General features: G+C 40.3%; 1 protein-coding gene across 1 annotated transcript in view; it reads left to right on the top strand.

Moving 5' to 3' along the window:
- RNF25 (ring finger protein 25) overlaps positions 1-19,853 on the top strand; it is a 179,623-nt gene that overhangs the window by 84,166 nt on the left and 75,604 nt on the right. Inside the window, exon 8 of the mRNA XM_053695153.1 lies at positions 4,906-4,995. Within this exon, the coding sequence (XP_053551128.1) occupies positions 4,906-4,995 (90 nt within the window). The remainder of the gene's footprint in view (positions 1-4,905; positions 4,996-19,853) is intronic.

The raw sequence follows: 19,853 nt of genomic DNA, 5'->3' as shown, positions 1-19,853 counted from the left end.
TTACGTGAGTGACTCTGTGCCTGTATGTGCATGATGGGTCCTACGTGAGTGATTCTGTGCCTGTATGGCCATGATGTGTCCTACGTGAGTGATTCTGTGCCTGTATGTGCATGATGTGTCTTACGTGAGTGACTCTGTGCCTGTATGTGCATGATGTGTCTTACGTGAGTGATTCTGTGCCTGTATGTGCATGATGTGTCCTACGTGAGTGATTCTGTGCCTGTATGTGCATGATGTGTCCTACTTGAGTGATTCTGTGCCTGTATGTGCATGATGTGTCCTGCGTGAGTGATGATGTGCATGATGTGTCCTACGTGAGTGATTCTGTGCCTGTATGTGCATTATGTGTCCTACGTGAGTGATTCTGTGCCTGTATGTGCATGATGTGTCCTACTTGAGTGATTCTGTGCCTGTATGTGCATGATGTGTCCTGCGTGAGTGATGATGTGCATGATGTGTCCTACGTGAGTGATTCTGTGCCTGTATGTGCATGATGTGTCCTACGTGAGTGATTCTGTGCCTGTATGTGCATGATGTGTCCTACTTGAGTGATTCTGTGCCTGTATGTGCATGATGTGTCCTGCGTGAGTGATGATGTGCATGATGTGTCCTACGTGAGTGATTCTGTGCCTGTATGTGCATTATGTGTCCTACGTGAGTGATTCTGTGCCTGTATGTGCATGATGTGTCCTACGTGGGTGATTCTGTGCCTGTATGTGCATGATGTGTCCTACGTGAGTGATTCTGTACCTGTATGTGCATGATGTGTCCTACGTGAGTGATTCTGTGCCTGTATGTGCATGATGTGTCCTACGTGGGTGATTCTGTGCCTGTATGTGCATGATGTGTCCTACGTGAGTGATTCTGTGCCTGTATGTGCATGATGTGTCCTACGTGAGTGATTCTGTACCTGTATGTGCATGTGTCCTACATGAGTGACTCTGTGCCTGTATGTGCATGGTGTGTCCTACGTGAGTGACTCTGTGCCTGTATGTGCATGATGGGTCCTACGTGAGTGACTCTGTGCCTGTATGTGCATGATGTATCTTACGTGAGTGACTCTGTGCCTGTATGTGCATGATGGGTCCTACGTGAGTGATTCTGTGCCTGTATGGCCATGATGTGTCCTACGTGAGTGATTCTGTGCCTGTATGTGCATGATGTGTCTTACGTGAGTGACTCTGTGCCTGTATGTGCATGATGTGTCTTACGTGAGTGATTCTGTGCCTGTATGTGCATGATGTGTCCTACGTGAGTGATTCTGTGCATGATGTGTCCTACGTGAGTGATTCTGTGCCTGTATGTGCATTATGTGTCCTACGTGGGTGATTCTGTGCCTGTATGTGCATGATGTGTCCTACGTGAGTGATTCTGTGCCTGTATGTGCATGATGTGTCCTACGTGGGTGATTCTGTGCCTGTATGTGCATGATGTGTCCTACGTGAGTGATTCTGTGCCTGTATGTGCATGATGTGTCCTACGTGAGTGATTCTGTACCTGTATGTGCATGTGTCCTACGTGAGTGATTCTGTACCTGTATGTGCATGTGTCCTACATGAGTGACTCTGTGCCTGTATGTGCATGGTGTGTCCTACGTGAGTGACTCTGTGCCTGTATGTGCATGATGGGTCCTACGTGAGTGACTCTGTGCCTGTATGTGCATGATGTATCTTACGTGAGTGACTCTGTGCCTGTATGTGCATGATGGGTCCTACGTGAGTGATTCTGTGCCTGTATGGCCATGATGTGTCCTACGTGAGTGATTCTGTGCCTGTATGTGCATGATGTGTCTTACGTGAGTGATTCTGTGCCTGTATGTGCATGATGTGTCTTACGTGAGTGACTCTGTGCCTGTATGTGCATGATGTGTCTTACGTGAGTGACTCTGTGCCTGTATGTGCATGATGTGTCTTACGTGAGTGGCTCTGTGCCTGTATGTGCATGATGTGTTTTACGTGAGTGGCTCTGTGCCTGTATGTGCATGATGTGTCTTACGTGATTGACTCTGTGCATGATGTGTTTTACGTGAGTGACTCTGTGCCTGTATGTGCATGATGTGTCTTACGTGAGTGACTCTGTGCCTGTATGTGCATGATGTGTCCTACGTGAGTGATTCTGTGCCAGTTTGTGCATGGTGTGTCCTACGTGAGTGATTCTGCTGCATTTACACTTTGTGCTTCCTATTTTATATTACTTTACACTTCAGATTTAAGTTTTTTATTATGTTTAAACTTTGCACGTTCTGTTTTGTATGTTAGTTTTTATATAGCAGTGTATTTAGGAATGTGATGGTGGTCGCCCCTTTTTTCCCTTAAAGCTATAATTCACTGTCCAGTCACACAATTACCAAAAGAGATAAAAAAATTGTCAGTAATCCGTAACGTGATTTCAGCATGGCAAAAGCTTTGTACTGCCCTAGACGTAGATTATCGAATATCTGCATATCTCCCTATCAGAGGAAATAATTTATTTCCCCCTGGTTTGTCATCGGATATATTTACAAAATGGGAAGAGAAAGGATTAATATATGTTTCACAATTATTAGATAATGACTACAAAGTAAGAACATTTGAATCTATTTTTCAAGAATATAATATACCGAACAAAAATTTGTATGCGTATTTACAACTAAGGCACTTCATAAATGGAGTTCAGAATATTAGACAAGGCTATAAAGACTTTGGTGTACTTAAAGATTATATTATCTTACATAAGAATAGTATTCATACAATTTCATTAATCTAAAACATCTATGTCTAAACAAGGGCAGTTGGGTTTAGAAAATTTAACAGATGTTTGGAGGCCCCATTTTCAAGATATAACGCTAGAAAAGATTAAATTAAATTAAGTATTAAGCGAGTAAAAGAAGCCAAAATCCCTACATCTTGGAAGGAATCCCATATAAAACTAATTAATAGGGTATATATCACACCAAAAATGTTAGCTAAATGGACAAGTAGTAATACAGGAGAATGTTTTAAGTGCAGGAGGTCGGATTCTGACCTCCTGCACTGTCTATGGTACTGCCCTAAAATTAGGCAATTTTGGCTTAAGGTTTTTTTTTGGTGGTCTAAAATTTCTCAGGAAAATTTTGCAATAGAATGCATTTCAAGTTTTTTTTCTAGCTAAGGAACCTATTACAAAATTCTCTAAGGTGACTGATACACTAATTCTATTGGGCCGTAATTTAATTTTCCGATTCTGGAAAAATAAGAATGTTCCTTCATTCAACTTATTCAAGCAAGAGGTTTACTCGCAGATTATGTTTGAACAATTAAATAGTGATCCCTTATCTCCAAGCCAGACTCAATGTTTTTTTGATAAATGGCTTACTGTAATTTTGGATCTACCATATAATCTACAATACTCATTAACAAAGTGCTTTCATAAGTCAGACTTTTTTGGTACGCTGATTCTTAGGAATATATTTCCAGTGGCTTGGTATTAATAAAGTATCTATGTGCGGATATTGAACATGATATGGAGGTGGAGATCCGGAGCACTTTCTCTTTTTTTTGTTTTATTTTTGTTTTTTGCTTTCTCTTTTCTCCTCTTTTAGGTTTAATAAAAAACAGTAGCACAAATACATGACATCGGAAGGTTGGGATTTTAGAACCTAATATTAAAAATGTCATGATAAACTCCAGTAGTCACTGTACAGTAATGATGATTAGCGCAGGATCAATTTATTGTTCTCGTTCCTCCTAGTTAGGAGAAGAAGTTCTCCTATAATATTATAAATAAGATATAAATGAATTATATGTTTTCTTTTCTTTTTATGTGTTACCTGTGCTATGTATAAGAAATTTGTTGTATTCATGACAAATACTTGTTCAACTGAAATATATTTAGTGCTTGAAGATAAATAAAAAATATAAAAAAAAAAAAAAAGTAATGTGATGTTTGCAAATTCTGATTATACCTTCACAATTTCTGTGTAACTTTAACAAATTAGGCTCATTCTTTCTATATTTCTGTGTATCTTTTAAAAATTGCATTGCACTTTGTATTCTATTTAAATTAAATCTGAAAAACTGTCATCTTCAGTTTCCCAGAGAGCCTCATTACTTTCTATGGGCCAGATAATCAAATAGTCTCTAGTTTGGAGAGAAATAATAGTGCAGACTTCAGGGGCTGTATTAACTGAATTTTCAAAGAAAGAATGGAAGAACCTGGAAGTCCTATAGAGATGAGAGATGCCTTCCATAGAAAGTAATGAAGCTCTCTGGGATACAGAATTTTATAGGGGAGAGAGAGGTTAACAGTAGAACACCTGGGGCTGATATAAAGGCTCATTTTGCATAAATTACAAATTAAACTGAAATATATTCACTACAATTTAACTGCATATAGCTGGCGAGAAAAATCGGTGAGTCCAGCTTGTTTTAAATGCTTACAAAATTTTACAAGACTTGTGAGAGCTTAAGATATACCCTTGGAACTCCCCTGTTCAGCCCAGGGAAATGCCCTGTCCCTCCCATTTTCTGAAACTGCCAGTTTTAGTATACAATGGAGCAAATACAAAGTACAATGTAATTTGTAAAGGATACACAAAAATATATAAAGTAACACAGCAACTTTCAAAACACAATTAGAATTTGTAAAATCACTACTAGATGTAAGTCTAAACTTATTATATATAAAATAGAAAGTGCAAAGCTTAAATGCAATAATACTTAAGTATGTGCTGTCACCTTTGCAATGTGATAAAATGGTTTATTTAGCATTTTCTCCTCATTACTGATAGAGCTTTATGTCTTTATGAATAACAGTTGTGTACCTATGTATTTACTCTATGCAATACATTGTTTACCTATGTATGCACTCCCTATACTTGTGATGATGTGATGTGTGTGACATGTTGTGTACCTTTGTATGTGTATAATGCATTGCATATCGTTGCAGAACCTCATTGTCTTCTGCCCGGTTTGCAGAGAGACTTTGACCTGTGACTTCAGTAAACTGCAAGCGGCTTCTCCACCACTACATTCTATGGTATAGTAACCCTTACTACATCGTATGGTATGGTCACCCCCACTGCATCCTATAGTATGGTCACCCCCACTACATCCTATGGTATAGTCACCCCCACTACATCCTATGGTATAGTCACACACACACACACACACAACATCCTATGGTATGGTCACACACACACTACATCCTATGGTATGGTCATACACACACTACATCCTATGTTATAGTCACACACACACTACATCCTATGTTATGGTCACCCCCACTACATCCTATGGTATAGTCACACACACACAACATCCTATGGTATGGTCACACACACACTACATCCTATGGTATGGTCACCCCCACTACATCCTATGGTATGGTCACACACACACTACATCCTATGGTATGGTCACACACACACTACATCCTATGGTATGGTCACACACACACTACATCCTATGGTATGGTCACACACACACACTACATCCTATGTTATAGTCTCACACACACACACTACATCCTATGGTATGGTCACACACACACACTACATCCTATGGTATGGTCACACACACACACTACATCCTATGGTATGGTCACACACACACACTACATCCTATGGTATGGTCACACACACACACTACATCCTATGGTATGGTCACACACACACACTACATCCTATGGTATGGTCACACACACACTACATCCTATGGTATGGTCACACACACACTACATCCTATGGTATGGTCACACACACACTACATCCTATGGTATGGTCACACACACACTACATCCTATGTTATAGTCACACACCCACTACATCCTATGGTATAGTCACACACACACACACTACATCCTATGGTATAGTCACACACACACGCACTACATCCTATGGTATAGTCACACACACACACACTACATCCTATTTCTTTCATGTAATTAGCAAGAGTCCATGAGCTAGTGACGTATGGGATATACATTCCTACCAGGAGGGGCAAAGTTTCCCAAACCTTAAAATGCCTATAAATACACCCCTCACCACACCCACAATTCAGTTTTACAAACTTTGCCTCCGATGGAGGTGGTGAAGTAAGTTTGTGCTAGATTCTACGTTGATATGCGCTCCGCAGCAAGTTGGAGCCCGGTTTTCCTCTCAGCGTGCAGTGAATGTCAGAGGGATGTGAGGAGAGTATTGCCTATTTGAATGCAGTGATCTCCTTCTACGGGGTCTATTTCATAGGTTCTCTGTTATCGGTCGTAGAGATTCATCTCTTACCTCCCTTTTCAGATCGACGATATACTCTTATATATACCATTACCTCTGCTGATTCTCGTTTCAGTACTGGTTTGGCTTTCTACAAACATGTAGATGAGTGTCCTGGGGTAAGTAAATCTTATTTTCTGTGACACTCTAAGCTATGGTTGGGCACTTTATTTATAAAGTTCTAAATATATGTATTCAAACATTTATTTGCCTTGACTCAGAATGTTCAACATTCCTTATTTTTCAGACAGTCAGTTTCATATTTGGGATAAATGCATTTGTTTCAATCATTTTTTCTTACCTTAAAAATTTGACTTTTTCCCTGTGGGCTGTTAGGCTCGCGGGGGCAGAAAATGCTTCATTTTATTGCGTCATTCTTGGCGCGAACTTTTTTGGCGCAAAATTTTTTTTCTGTTTCCGGTGTCATACGTGTCGCCGGAAGTTGCGTCATTTTTTGACTTTTTTTGCGTCAAAAATGTCGGCGTTCCGGATGTGGCGTCATTTTTGGCGCCAAAAGCATTTAGGCGCCAAATAATGTGGGCGTCTTTTTTGGCGCTAAAAAATATGGGCGTCATTTTTGTCTCCACATTATTTAAGTCTCATTATTTATTGCTTCTGGTTGCTAGAAGCTTGTTCACTGGCATTTTTTTCCCATTCCTGAAACTGTCATTTAAGGAATTTGATCAATTTTGCTTTATATGTTGTTTTTTTCTTTTACATATTGCAAGATGTTCCACGTTGCAACTGAGTCAGAAGATACTTCAGGAAAATCACTGCACAGTGCTGGAGCTACCAAGCTAAGTGTATCTGCTATAAACTTTTGGTATCTGTTTCTCCAGCTGTTATTTGTATTGCATGTCATGTCAAACTTATTAATGCAGATAAAATTTCCTTTAGTACTGTTACATTACCTGTTGCTGTTCCGTCAACATCTAATTTTCAGTGTGTTCCTGATAACATAAGAGATTTTATTTTTTAAATCCATTAAGAAGGCTATGTCTGTTATTTCTCCTTCTAGTATACATAAAAGTCTTTTAAAACTTCTCTTTTTTCAGATGAATTTTTAAATGAACATCATCATTCTGATACTGATAATGGTTCTTCTGGTTCAGAGGTTTCTGTCTCAGAGGTTGATGCTGATAAATCTTTGTATTTGTTCAAGATGGAATTTATTCGTTCTTTACTTAAAGAAGTGTTATTTGCATTAGAAATAGAGGATTCTGGTCCTCTTGATACTAAATGTAAACGTTTAAATAAGGTTTTTAAATCTCCTGTAGTTATTCCAGAAGTGTTTTATCTCCCTGATGCTATTTCTGAAGTAATTTCCAGGGAATGGAATAATTTGGGTAATTTATTTACTCCTTCTAGACGTTTAAGCAAATTATATCCTGTGCCATCTGACAGATTAGAGTTTTTTGGGACAAAAATCCCTAAGGTTATGGGGCTGTCTCTACTCCTGCTAATGTACTACTATTCCTATGGCAGATAGTACTTCATTTAAGGATCCTTTAGATAGGAAAATTGAATCCTTTCTAAGAAAAGCTTACTTATGTTCAGGTAATCTTCTTAGACCTGCTATATTTTTAGCGGATGTTGCTGCAGCTTCAACTTTTTGGTTAGAAGCTTTAGCGCAACAAGTAACAGATCATAATTTTATAGCATTATTATTATTCTATAACATGCTAATAATTTTATTGGTGATACCATCTTTTGATATCATTAGAGTTGATGTCAGGTATATGTCTCTAGCTATTTTAGCTAGAAAAGCTTTATGGATTAAACTTGGAATGCTGACATGTCTTCTAAGTCAACTTTGCTTTCCCTTTCTTTCCAGGGTAAATAATCATTTTCGTTCCTTTCCTCACAACAAGGAACAAAAGCCTGATCCTTCATCCTCAGGAGCGGTATCAGTTTGGAAACTATTTCCAGTTTGGAATATATCCAAGCCTTATAGAAACCTATAGCCAGCTCCTAAGTACCTATGAAGGTGCGGCCCTTATTCCAGCTCAGCTGGTATGGGGCAGATTACGTTTTCTTCAAAGAAATTTGGATCAATTCCGTTCTTAATCTCTGGTTTCAGAAACATTGTTTCAGAAAGGTACAGAATTGGCTTCAAGTTAAGGCCTCCTGCTAAGAGATTCTTTTCTTTCCCGTGTCCCAGTTAACACAGCAAAGGCTCAGCATTTCTGAAATGTGTTTCAGATCTAGAGTTGGCTGGAGTATTTATGCCAGTTCCAGTTCTGGAACAGGGGCTGGGGTTTTATTTTATCTCTTCATTGTACCAAAGAAGGTCAATTCCTTCAGACCAGTTCCGGATCTATCATTATTGAATCGTTATGTTAGGATACCAACATTCAAGATGGTTACTGTAGGACTATCCTGCCTTTTGTTTAGCAAGGGCATTATCTGTCTACAATAGATTTACAGGATGTGTATCTGCATATTCCGATTCATCCAGATCACTTTTAGTGTCTGAGATTCTCTTTTTAGACAAGCATTACCAGTTTTGTGGCTCTACCGTTTGGCCTAGCCTCAGTTCCAAGAATTTTTTTCAAAGGTTCTCGGTGCCCTTCTTTCTGTAATCAGAGAATAGGGTTTTGGTATTTCCTTATTTGGACGATATCTTGGTACTTGCTCAGTCTTCTCATTTTCGAAGAATCTCATACGAATCGACTTGTGTTGTTTCTTCAAGTTCATGGTTGGAGGATCAATTTACCAATCAGTTCATTGATTCCTCAGACAAGGGTAACCTTTTTAGGTTTCTAGATTAATTCAGTGTCTATGACTCTGTCCTTGTCAGACAAGAGAAGTTTAACATTGATATCAGCTTGTCAAAACCTTCAGTCACAATCATTCCTTTTGGTAGCCTTATGCATGGAAATGTTGGGTCTTAGGACTGCCGCATCAGATGCGATCTCCTTTGCTCGTTTTCACATGCGACCTCTTCAGCTCTGTATGCTGAACCAATGGTGCAGGGATTACTCAAAGATATCTCAATTAATATCTTTAAACCGATTTTACGACACTCTCTGACATGGTGGACAGATCACCATCGTTTAGTTCAGGGGGCTTCTTTGTTCTTCCGACCTGGACTATAATCTCAACAGATGCAAGTCTTACAGGTTGGGGAGCTGTGTGGGGGTATCTGACGGCACAAGGGGTTTGGGAATCTCAGGAGGTGAGATTTCCGATCTATATTTTGGAACTCCGTGCAATTTTCAGAGCTCTTCAGTCTTGGCCTCTTCTGAAGAGAGAGTTGTTCATTTGTTTTCAGATAGACAATGTCACAACTGTGGCATACATCAATCATCAAGGAGGGACTCACAGTCCTCTGGCTATGAAAGAAGTATCTCGAATTTTGGTTTGGGCGGAATCCAGCTCCTGTCTAATCTCTGCGGTTCATATCCCAGGTATGGACAATTGGAAAGCGGATTATCTCAGTCGCCAAACGTTGCATCCGGGCGAATGGTCTCTTCACCCAGAGGTATTTCTTCAGATTGTTCAAATGTGGGAACTTCCAGAAATAGATCTGATGGCTTCTCATCTAAACAAGAAACTTCCCAGGTATCTGTCCAGATCCCGGGATCCTCAGGCGGAGGCAGTGGATGCATTATCACTTCCTTGGAAGTATCATCCTGCCTATATCTTTCCGCCTCTAGTTCTTCTTCCAAGAGTAATCTCCAAGATTCTGAAGGAATGCTCGTTTGTTCTGCTGGTAGCTCCGGCATGGCCTCACAGGTTTTGGTATGCGGATCTTGTCCGGATGGCCTCTTGCCAACCGTGGACTCTTCCGTTAAGACCAGACCTTTTGTCTCAAGGTCCTTTTTTCCATCAGGATCTGAAATCCTTAAATTTAAAGGTATGGAGATTGAACGCTTGATTCTTGGTCAAAGAGGTTTCTCTGACTCTGTGATTAATACTATGTTACAGGCTCGTAAATCTGTATCCAGAGAGATATATTATAGAGTCTGGAAGACTTATATTTCTTGGTGTCTTTCTCATCATTTTTCTTGGCATTCTTTTAGAATACCGAGAATATTACAGTTTCTTCAGGATGGTTTAGATAAGGGTTTGTCCGCAAGTTCCTTGAAAGGTCAAATCTCTGCTCTTTCTGTTCTTTTTCACAGAAAGATTGCTATTCTTCCTGATATTCATTGTTTTGTACAAGCTTTGGTTCGTATAAAGCCTGTCATTAAGTCAATTTCTCCTCCTTGGAGTTTGAATTTGGTTCTGGGGGCTCTTCAAGCTCCTCCATTTGAACCTATGCATTCATTGGATATTAAATTACTTTCTTGGAAAGTTTTGTTCCTTTTGGCCATCTCTTCTGCCAGAAGAGTTTCTGAATTATCTGCTCTTTCTTGTGAGTCTCCTTTTCTGATTTTTCATCAGGATAAGGCGGTGTTGCGAACTTCTTTTGAATTTTTACCTAAGTTGTGAATTCCAACAACATTAGTAGAGACATTGTGGTTCCTTCATTATGTCCTAATCCTAAGAATTCTAAGGAGAAATCGTTGCATTCTTTGGATGTTGTTAGAGCTTTGAAATATTATGTTGAAGCTACTAAGTCTTTCCGAAAGACTTCTAGTTTATTTGTTATCTTTTCCGGTTTTAGAAAGGCCAGAAAACTTCTGCCATTTCTTTGGCATCTTGGTTGAAATCTTTAATTCATCTTGCCTATGTTGAGTCGGGTAAGACTCCGCCTCATAGGATTACAGCTCATTCTACTAGGTCAGTTTCTACTTCCTGGGCGTTTAGGAATGAAGCTTCGGTTGATCAGATTTGCAAAGCGGCAACTTGGTCCTCTTTGCATACTTTTACCAAATTCTACCATTTTGTTGTATTTTCTTCTTCTGAAGCAGTTTTTGGTAGAAAAGTACTTCAGGCAGCGGATTCAGTTTGAATCTTCTGCTTATGTTTTTCATTAAACTTTATTTTGGGTGTGGATTATTTTCAGCAGGAATTGGCTGTCTTTATTTTATCCCTCCCTCTCTAGTGACTCTTGTGTGGAAAGATCCACATCTTGGGTAGTCATTATCCCATACGTCACTAGCTCATGGACTCTTGCTAATTACATGAAAGAAAACATAATTTATGTAAGAACTTACCTGATAAATTCATTTCTTTCATATTAGCAAGAGTCCATGAGGCCCGCCCTTTTTTGTGGTGGTTATGATTTTTTTGTATAAAGCACAATTATTCCAATTCCTTATTTTATATGCTTTCGCACTTTTTTCTTATCACCCCACTTCTTGGCTATTCGTTAAACTGAATTGTGGGTGTGGTGAGGGGTGTATTTATAGGCATTTTAAGGTTTGGGAAACTTTGCCCCTCCTGGTAGGAATGTATATCCCATACGTCACTAGCTCATGGACTCTTGCTAATATGAAAGAAATGAATTTATCAGGTAAGTTCTTACATAAATTATGTTTTTATAGTCACACACACACTACATCCTATGGTATAGTCACACACACACACTACATCCTATTTTATAGTCACACACACACTACATCCTATGGTATAGTCACACACACACTACATCCTATGGTATAGTCACACACACACACACTACATCCTATGGTATAGTCACACACACACACACTACATCCTATGGTATAGTCACACACACACACTACATCCTTTGGTATAGTCACACACACACACACTACATCCTATGGTATAGTCACACACACACACTACATCCTATGGTATAGTCACACACACACACTACATCCTATGGTATAGTCACACACACACACTACATCCTATGGTATAGTCACACACACACACTACATCCTATGGTATAGTCACACACACACACACTACATCCTATGGTCACACACACACACTACATCCTATGGTATAGTCACACACACACACTACATCCTATGGTATGGTCACACACACACACACACACTACATCCTATGGTCACACACACACACACTACATCCTATGGTATGGTCACACACACACACTACATCCTATGGTCACACACACACACTACATCCTATGGTCACACACACACACTACATCCTATGGTCACACACACACACTACATCCTATGGTATAGTCACACACACTACATCCTATGGTATAGTCACACACACACACACTACATCCTATGGTATGGTCACACACACACACACTACATCCTATGGTATGGTCACACACACACACTACATCCTATGGTCACACACACACACTACATCCTATGGTATAGTCACACACACACACACTACATCCTATGGTATGGTCACACACACACACACTACATCCTATGGTATGGTCACACACACACACTACATCCTATGGTCACACACACACACTACATCCTATGGTATAGTCACACACACACACACTACATCCTATGGTATGGTACATTAAAACGTTTCTTTTCTACTTTACATAAGAATGAACCAACTGAGATAAACGACCAAGTGGTCAATAATGCTGATAATAAAGTAGATTGGAACAAAATGTTAGATTTCAATGATTTATGTTCTGTAGAAACACTGAGGAGTATGGGTGATGTCTATAAATGTCCTGAATGGGTCCCCAACCTAAAGAAAGGTTACTCAGATTTTTATCCCATTCATTTCAGGGGTAGTTTCATTAATTCCTTTCAGAAAAAAGTTGAGGAAGACATATTAACCTTAGATGAACATTTCAGGGACAACTTGACTAGGCAGGAAAGAATTGTATTGAAAGATGAAATGTTGAATAACAACATTGTCAGATAAAGGTGGCAATGTTGTTGTTCTTAACAAGTCAGCAGGCACAGCATAGAATCTGCAAGTAAAGGTGCACGTTCCAAAGGTTCTGCCCAAACCTTAAATACAAAGGAGGAGCAGCACCACAACGACAGCAGTTCAAAATAACTTTATTGGGAAATCAGTCGATACACAGCACAACGTTTCGGTCTAACTGACCTTAATCATGTGAGATAAAATATGGCCTAACAAACACACATTTATACCCAAATGGGGAGGAGACTATTACCTGTTTCAGGTGTACATTTGTCATTACTAGCAATAAGCTGCAAAAATTCACAACTCCATCTAGTGGTAAAAAAGGCCATCAGTAACCTAGAAAAATAATACAAATAGATTTTATACAACAAAATCATAAAAGAATAATTGTATACACAATGTCACAATCTAATAATTCATGTTATGAGCAACAATTTTAGAAATATTGTTTTAAAAAATACAGTAGGAAGTGATTAGAGAGATAGGAGCCTCCCTATTACCACAACGTGTAATAAATTTGTGTTCATCAAGAAGGGTTAGAGACAGGATAAATGAACACAAATCAAATACACGTTGTGGTAATAGGGAGGCTCCTATCTCTCTAATCACTTCCTACAGGCAGGGCATAGTGTTTACCAACTTAGGTATCAAATAATAGAACAAATCAAGAAACCCAGAGGGGGTGGCGATAGACAGGGAATGGTAAAGTTTACAGAAACACTCTACAGTCTCTGGTTCTACTAGTCATGAATAAAGAAATAGATTGGAATGTTACTTTATGATCCTATGTATTTTTTAAAACAATATTTCTAAAATTGTTGCCCATAACATGAATTATTAGATTGTGACATTGTGTATACAATTATTCTTTTATGATTTTGTTGTATAAAATCTATTTGTATTATTTTTCTAGGTTACTGATTAATAGAAGTGATGGCCTTTTTTACCACTAGATGGAGTTGTGAATTTTTGCAGCTTATTGCTAGTAATGACAAATGTACACCTGAAACAGGTAATAGTCTCCTCCTCATTTGGGTATAAATGTGTGTTTATTAGGCCATGTTTTATCTCACATGATTAAGGTCAGTTAGATCGAAATGTCGTGCTCTGTATCTACTGATTTCCCAATAAAGTTGTTCTTAACAAATCAGATTACATGGCAGAGGCTAAACGCCAATTACAGGACACTACCACATATCTTAAGATTTTTGATAATCCAACTGACATTTTTTCATGTGCTTTAGTCAAACTTTTAGATGAAGCAGTTTTGTATTGTGCGCTTTTCCTCTCAGTTTCTTCCTTATATCGGAAGGGTGAGGTCTGTTGGCTCTTCTCTGATGTTTACGATCTGTGAGAGCGGTCGCCTGTTTGAGAGGGGGTTGAGTCCGGATCGTTTTTGCTGACAGGAGTGGTCATTTTTCCTCCGGTATCTAGGAGGTCAGGTAGGCATCTCGGCACAGCTTGCTGAGGTGTAGAGGTGCTTGTGTTCATTTAGAGCTGTCGTTTTGCAGTAATTTTTAGCGTTACTTTATATATTAAAGAGACAGTAATGTTTAATTTTTTATTTTTTGGGGCATTTTTTCTGAAAGTGCTTAAAACTGAATAAAGATATTTTTATTATTTGTTTTATTAATTGTGGGGAAAGATAGACCAAGGGGACCTGCAAGCTGTTACTTGTACTTTATGTCTTGATGCAAATGTGGAACCACCAATCCCTTTTTGTTCCTCATGTATTGAGAGAACACTGCATTACAGGGATAGACTTTTTGAATCTGAGCCATTATTATCTACGGAGGATGTTGTTCAGGGGTCTCCTGTTCAAGCTATACCGTAGCTTTCTCCTCAAACGTCCCAATCCTTATCCTCTTCTCATGCAGTGCCCTGTGTTTCCTCTCAGGTTGGATTTTCATTGCAAGACATGGCTACTCGTATATCTTCGGCGGTATCTGAGGCTTTGTCTGCTTTTCCTATGTTACAGGGAAAGCGCAAAAGGAAGTATAAGGTTTCTGATGCAGTTATGTCGAATGTTTCTTCCCATAGGTCTGAGGAGGAAGATACTTCTGTAGCGTCTGAGGGTGAAGTCTCAGATTCTGACAGTGTAATTCCTTCTTCTGATTCTGAGGTTTTTTCCTTCAGGTTTAAGATAGAGCATCTCCGTTTGTTACTAAGGAGGTTTTGGCTACCTTGGCTGACTCTGATGCGACGGTCATAGTTACTCCTAAGAAGTCTAGTAAGCTTAATAAGTTTTTTGACGTTCCTTCCGCTGTGGAAGTGTTTCCTGTCCCAGATCGTGTTTCAGAGTTTATTGCAAGTGGGAGAAGCCTGGGATTCTCTTTTCCCCTTCTCTAATTTTTAAGAAGATGTTTCCAATTGCTGATTCTATCAAGGAATCTTGCAGACGGTTCCCAAGGTGGAGGGAGCAATTTCCACCTTGGCTAAGAGAACCACCATTCCTATTGAGGACAGCTGTTCCTTTAAGTATCCTATGGATAAGAAGTTGGAGGCATTGCTTAAACGGATGTATGTTCACCAGGGGTTTCAATGGCAGCCTGCAGTGTGTATTGCTACCATCACCAGTGCAGCAGCATATTGGTTTGATGCATTGTCTGACTCTATTCAGCAAGATACTCCTCTTGAGGAGATTCAGGATAGGATCAAGGCTCTGAAGTTGGCCAATTCCTTTATTGTGGATGCTTCTTTACAGGTCATCAGAGCCTTATGGTTGAAGTCTTGGTCTGCGGATGTGTCCTCTAAATCTAAAATTTTGTCCATTCCTTACAAGGGTAAGACCTTGTTTGGACCGGGTTTAGCTGAGATTATTTCTGATATCACAGGAGGGAAGGGCCATTCTCTCCCTCAGGATAAGAAAAATAAACAGAAGGGTCGTTGGAGTAATTTTCGTTCCTTTCGTAACTTCTCTGGTAAGTCTTCCTCTTCCTCCTCCAAGCAGGAACAGTCTAAGCCCTCTTGGAAGTCCAATCAGTCCTGGAGCAAGGGGAAGCAATCTAAGAAGCCCGTTGCTGATTCAAAGTCAACATGAAGGGTCTGCCCCAGATCCTGGAGTGGATCTTGTGGGGGGCAGACTTTCTTTTTTCGCTCAAGGATGTCCCGAATCCCTGGGCGGTAGACATAGTGTCCGAGGGATACATGCTAGAGTTCAAGACTTTTCCTCCCAGGGGCAGGTTTCCTCTCTCCAGGTTATCTGTAGACCAGATAAAGAGGTGTTCTGACGTTGTGTTCATGATCTTTCTGACATGGGAGTGATAGTTCCTGTTCCAATTTAGGAGCAGGGTCTGGGATTCTATTCCAATCTGTTTGTCGTTCCAAAAAAATAGGGAACTTTCAGATCTATTTTAGATCTCAAGAGCGTAAACAAGTTTCTCAGAGTTCTGTCTTTCAAGATGGAAACTATTCGTTCCATTCTTCCTTTGGTTCAGGAGGGTCAGTTCATGACCACAGTGGATTTAAAAGATGCGTATCTGCATATTCCCATCCACAGGGCCATCACAGGTTTCTGAGGTTTGCATTTCTAGACAAACATTTTTAGTTTGTGGCTCTTCCATTTGGTCTTGCAACAGCTCCCAGAATTTTCTTAAAGGTCCTGGGGGCGTTGTTAGCTGTGCTCCGTTTGAGGGGTGGAGCCTTATCTGGACAACATTCTGGTTCAGGCACCATCTTTTCAACTAGCAACCTCCCACACGGAGTTGTTGTTGTTGTTGTCTTTTCTGCACTCCCACGGTTGGAAGGTGAATTTAGGAAAAAGTTCCTTGATTCCGGCTAAGAGGGTGGTATTCTTTGGAACCATTATAGATTCTCTAGAAATGAAGATTTTTCTGACAGGAGCAAGAAGAACAAAGATCTTCAACTCATGTCTTTCTCTTGAGTCCTCTCCTCGTCCGTCAGTGGCTCAATGTATGGAGGTTATTGGTCTGATGGTGTCAGTCATGGACATCGTTCCGTTTGCTCGGTTCCATCTCAGGCCTCTGCAGTTATGCATGCTCAGTCAATGGAACGGGGATTATGAGGATCTGTCTCCAAAGATTGTTCTGTATCAGGAGACAAGAGATTCGTGGTGGTTGTCTCAGGATCTTCTCTCCCAGTGAACCTGTTTTCGCAGACCTACCTGGGTGATTGTGACCACAGATGCCAGTCTGCTGTGATGGGGAGCTGTCTGGGGCTCTTTAAAGGCTCAGGGTCTATGGACTCGGGAGGAATCGGGTCTTCCCATAAATATTCTACAGCTGAGGGCAATCTTCAATGCTCTTTTGATTTGGCCTCAGTTAGCCTCAGCCCAGTTTATCAGGTTTCAGTCGGACAATATAACGTCAGTGGCTTACATCAATCATCAGGGAGGAACTCAGAGTTCCTTGGCCATAAAAGAGGTTGCCAGGATTATTCAGTGGGCAGAGACCCACAGTTGTTGTCTGCGATCCACATTCCGGGGAAGACTTTTCATCCGGGGGAGTGGGAACTTTATCCGGAGGTGTTTTACAGTTTGGTCCTCAAGTGGAGACAGCCAGTGCTGGGTCTTATGGCATCTCGTCAGAATGCCAAGCTTCCGAAGTATGGTTGAGGTCAAGGGACCCTCAGGCTGTACTGATAGATACTCTGGCTGTTCCTTGGGATTTCAGTATAGCGTATGTTTTTCCTCCGTTCGCTCTCCTTCCACGGGTCATTGCTCAAATCAGACAGGAGAGGGTGTCAGTGATTCTCATTGCTCCGGCTTGGCCTCGCAGGATCTGGCATGCGGATCTGGTGGAGATGTCATCTTTTCCACCTTGGAGTCTTCCGTTAAGGAAGGACCTTCTTCTTCAGGGGCCCTTCCTTCATCCAAATCTCGTCTCTCTGAAGCTGACAGCTTGGAGATTGAACGCTTGATATTATCTAAGCGTGGTTTTTCTGAGTCGGTTATTGACACTATGATTCAGGCTCGTAAGCCTGTGACTAGAAAGATTTACTATAAGATATGGCGTAAATATCTGTATTGGTGTGAATCCAAAGGCTACTCTTGGAGTAGATTTAGGATTCCTAGGATTTTGTCTTTTCTCCAAGAGGGTCTGGAGAAGGGTTTATCTGCAAGTACCTTGAAGGGTCACATTTCTGCTTTATCTATTTTGTTGCACAAGCGTCTGGCTGATGTGCCAGATGTTCAGTCTTTTTGTCAGGCCCTGGTTAGAATCCGGCCTATGTTTTAAGTTTGCTACTCCTCCTTGGAGTCTTAATTTGGTTCTTAGAGTTCTTCAACAGGCTCCGTTTGAGCCTATGCATTCTTTGGATATTAAAATGTTATCCTGGAAGGTTTTGTTTTTGGTGGCTATCTCTTCGGCTCGAAGAGTTTCGGAGCTTTCAGCGTTGCAGTGTGAATCTCCTTTTCTTATTTTTCATTCTGATAAGGTAGTACTACGTACTGCCTTAGGTCTCCTTCCCTAGGTGGTTTCGGATAGGAATATTAATCAAGAGATTGTTGTTCCTTCCTTGTGTCCTAATCCTTCTCCTCATAAGGAGTGTTTGTTGTACAACCTGGATGTGGTGCGTGCGTTAAAGCTTTATTTGCAGATGACTAAGGATTTTCGCCAGTCTTCTTCTTTATTTGTTGTTTTTTCTGGGAAGCGCAAGGGTCAGAAAGCTACGGCTACTTCTCTTTGGTTGAGGAGTGTTATTTGCTTGGCATATGAGACTGCTGGACAGAAGCCTCCTGGGAAAATCACGGCTCATTCCACGAGGGATGTTTCTTCTTCTTGGGCCTTCAAAAATGGAGCTTCTGTAGAACAGATTTGCAAGGCTGCCACTTGGTCATCTTTGCACACTTTTTCTAAATTTTACAAATTTAAAACTTTTGCTTCGGCTGAGGCTTATTTTGGGTGAAAGGTTCTTCAAGCAGTGGTGCCTTCTGTTGAGGTTTCCTGTCTTGTCCCTCCCTTATCATCTGTTTACTCTAGCTTGGGTATTGGTTCCCAACAGTAATTATGATGATCCGTGGACTCTCCGTGTAATTAGAAAGAAAACTGCTGAAAAGCAGACTTGAAGTAAAAAGATGCGTCATTGTGAACCTAATTTGCATATCTTACCCAGAATCCTTTGCTGCATTGGAAACAATGTATTCCACAGGTTTTCTGTGGGAAAAACAACCCTTCTGGCCTGTCTAGATTTGTTAATGAACTACACAATGAGTTATTTTCTCTATATTTTGTGCGTAGTGGAGGATTTTAAACTCGCCTTTTACCTCTCCCTAATTTTAAATTTTGTTGTAGAAAGAAAACAAAATTAATGTTTACCTGATAAATGTATTTATTTTTTGACACACTGAGTCCACGGCCCGCCCTGTATTTTTCAGACAGTTTATTTTTCTATAATCCTCAGGCACCTCTGCACCTTATATTACTTCCTTTCTCTTTTCCCTTTGGTTGAATGACTGGGAATTGTGGGTAGGGGAGTAGTATTTATCAGCTTTGCTGTGGTGCTCTTTGCCTCCTCCTGCTGGTCAGGAGAGATATTCCCTACAGTAATTATGATGATCCGTAGACTTACTGTGTCAAGAAATAAATAAATTTATCAGGTAAGCATAAATTTTGCTTTTTGTCTTCTTGGAGGAGACTGGCACTGAGGGGGTAGAAGACCCTGAGTCTGCAAACCTTGTGGGGCTAGAACCCTGTGGAAGGGGGTTAATAGTGGCAGTGGCAGACACTTTTCATGTGGAGAGACAAGAAGTTTCACTCTTGAAGGGGTTAATCTTTATTTTGGCTTGAGACACTAGTTTCTTGGTTCCGGTACAGGAACTTAGTACTTTTATGCAATTTTTGTGTTTAATTACTCAACCGTCCCTGTAGCTGAGTGCTACAGGAAACGGTTCCATTTTAGCCCTTCTCTTCCGGCTGAT

Source organism: Bombina bombina, chromosome 11 (genome assembly GCF_027579735.1).
Source record: "Bombina bombina isolate aBomBom1 chromosome 11, aBomBom1.pri, whole genome shotgun sequence".
Taxonomy (NCBI): Eukaryota; Metazoa; Chordata; class Amphibia; order Anura; family Bombinatoridae; genus Bombina; species Bombina bombina.
Note: the sequence above shows the minus strand (reverse complement) of the source record. Positions and strands in the feature narration are given on the sequence as shown.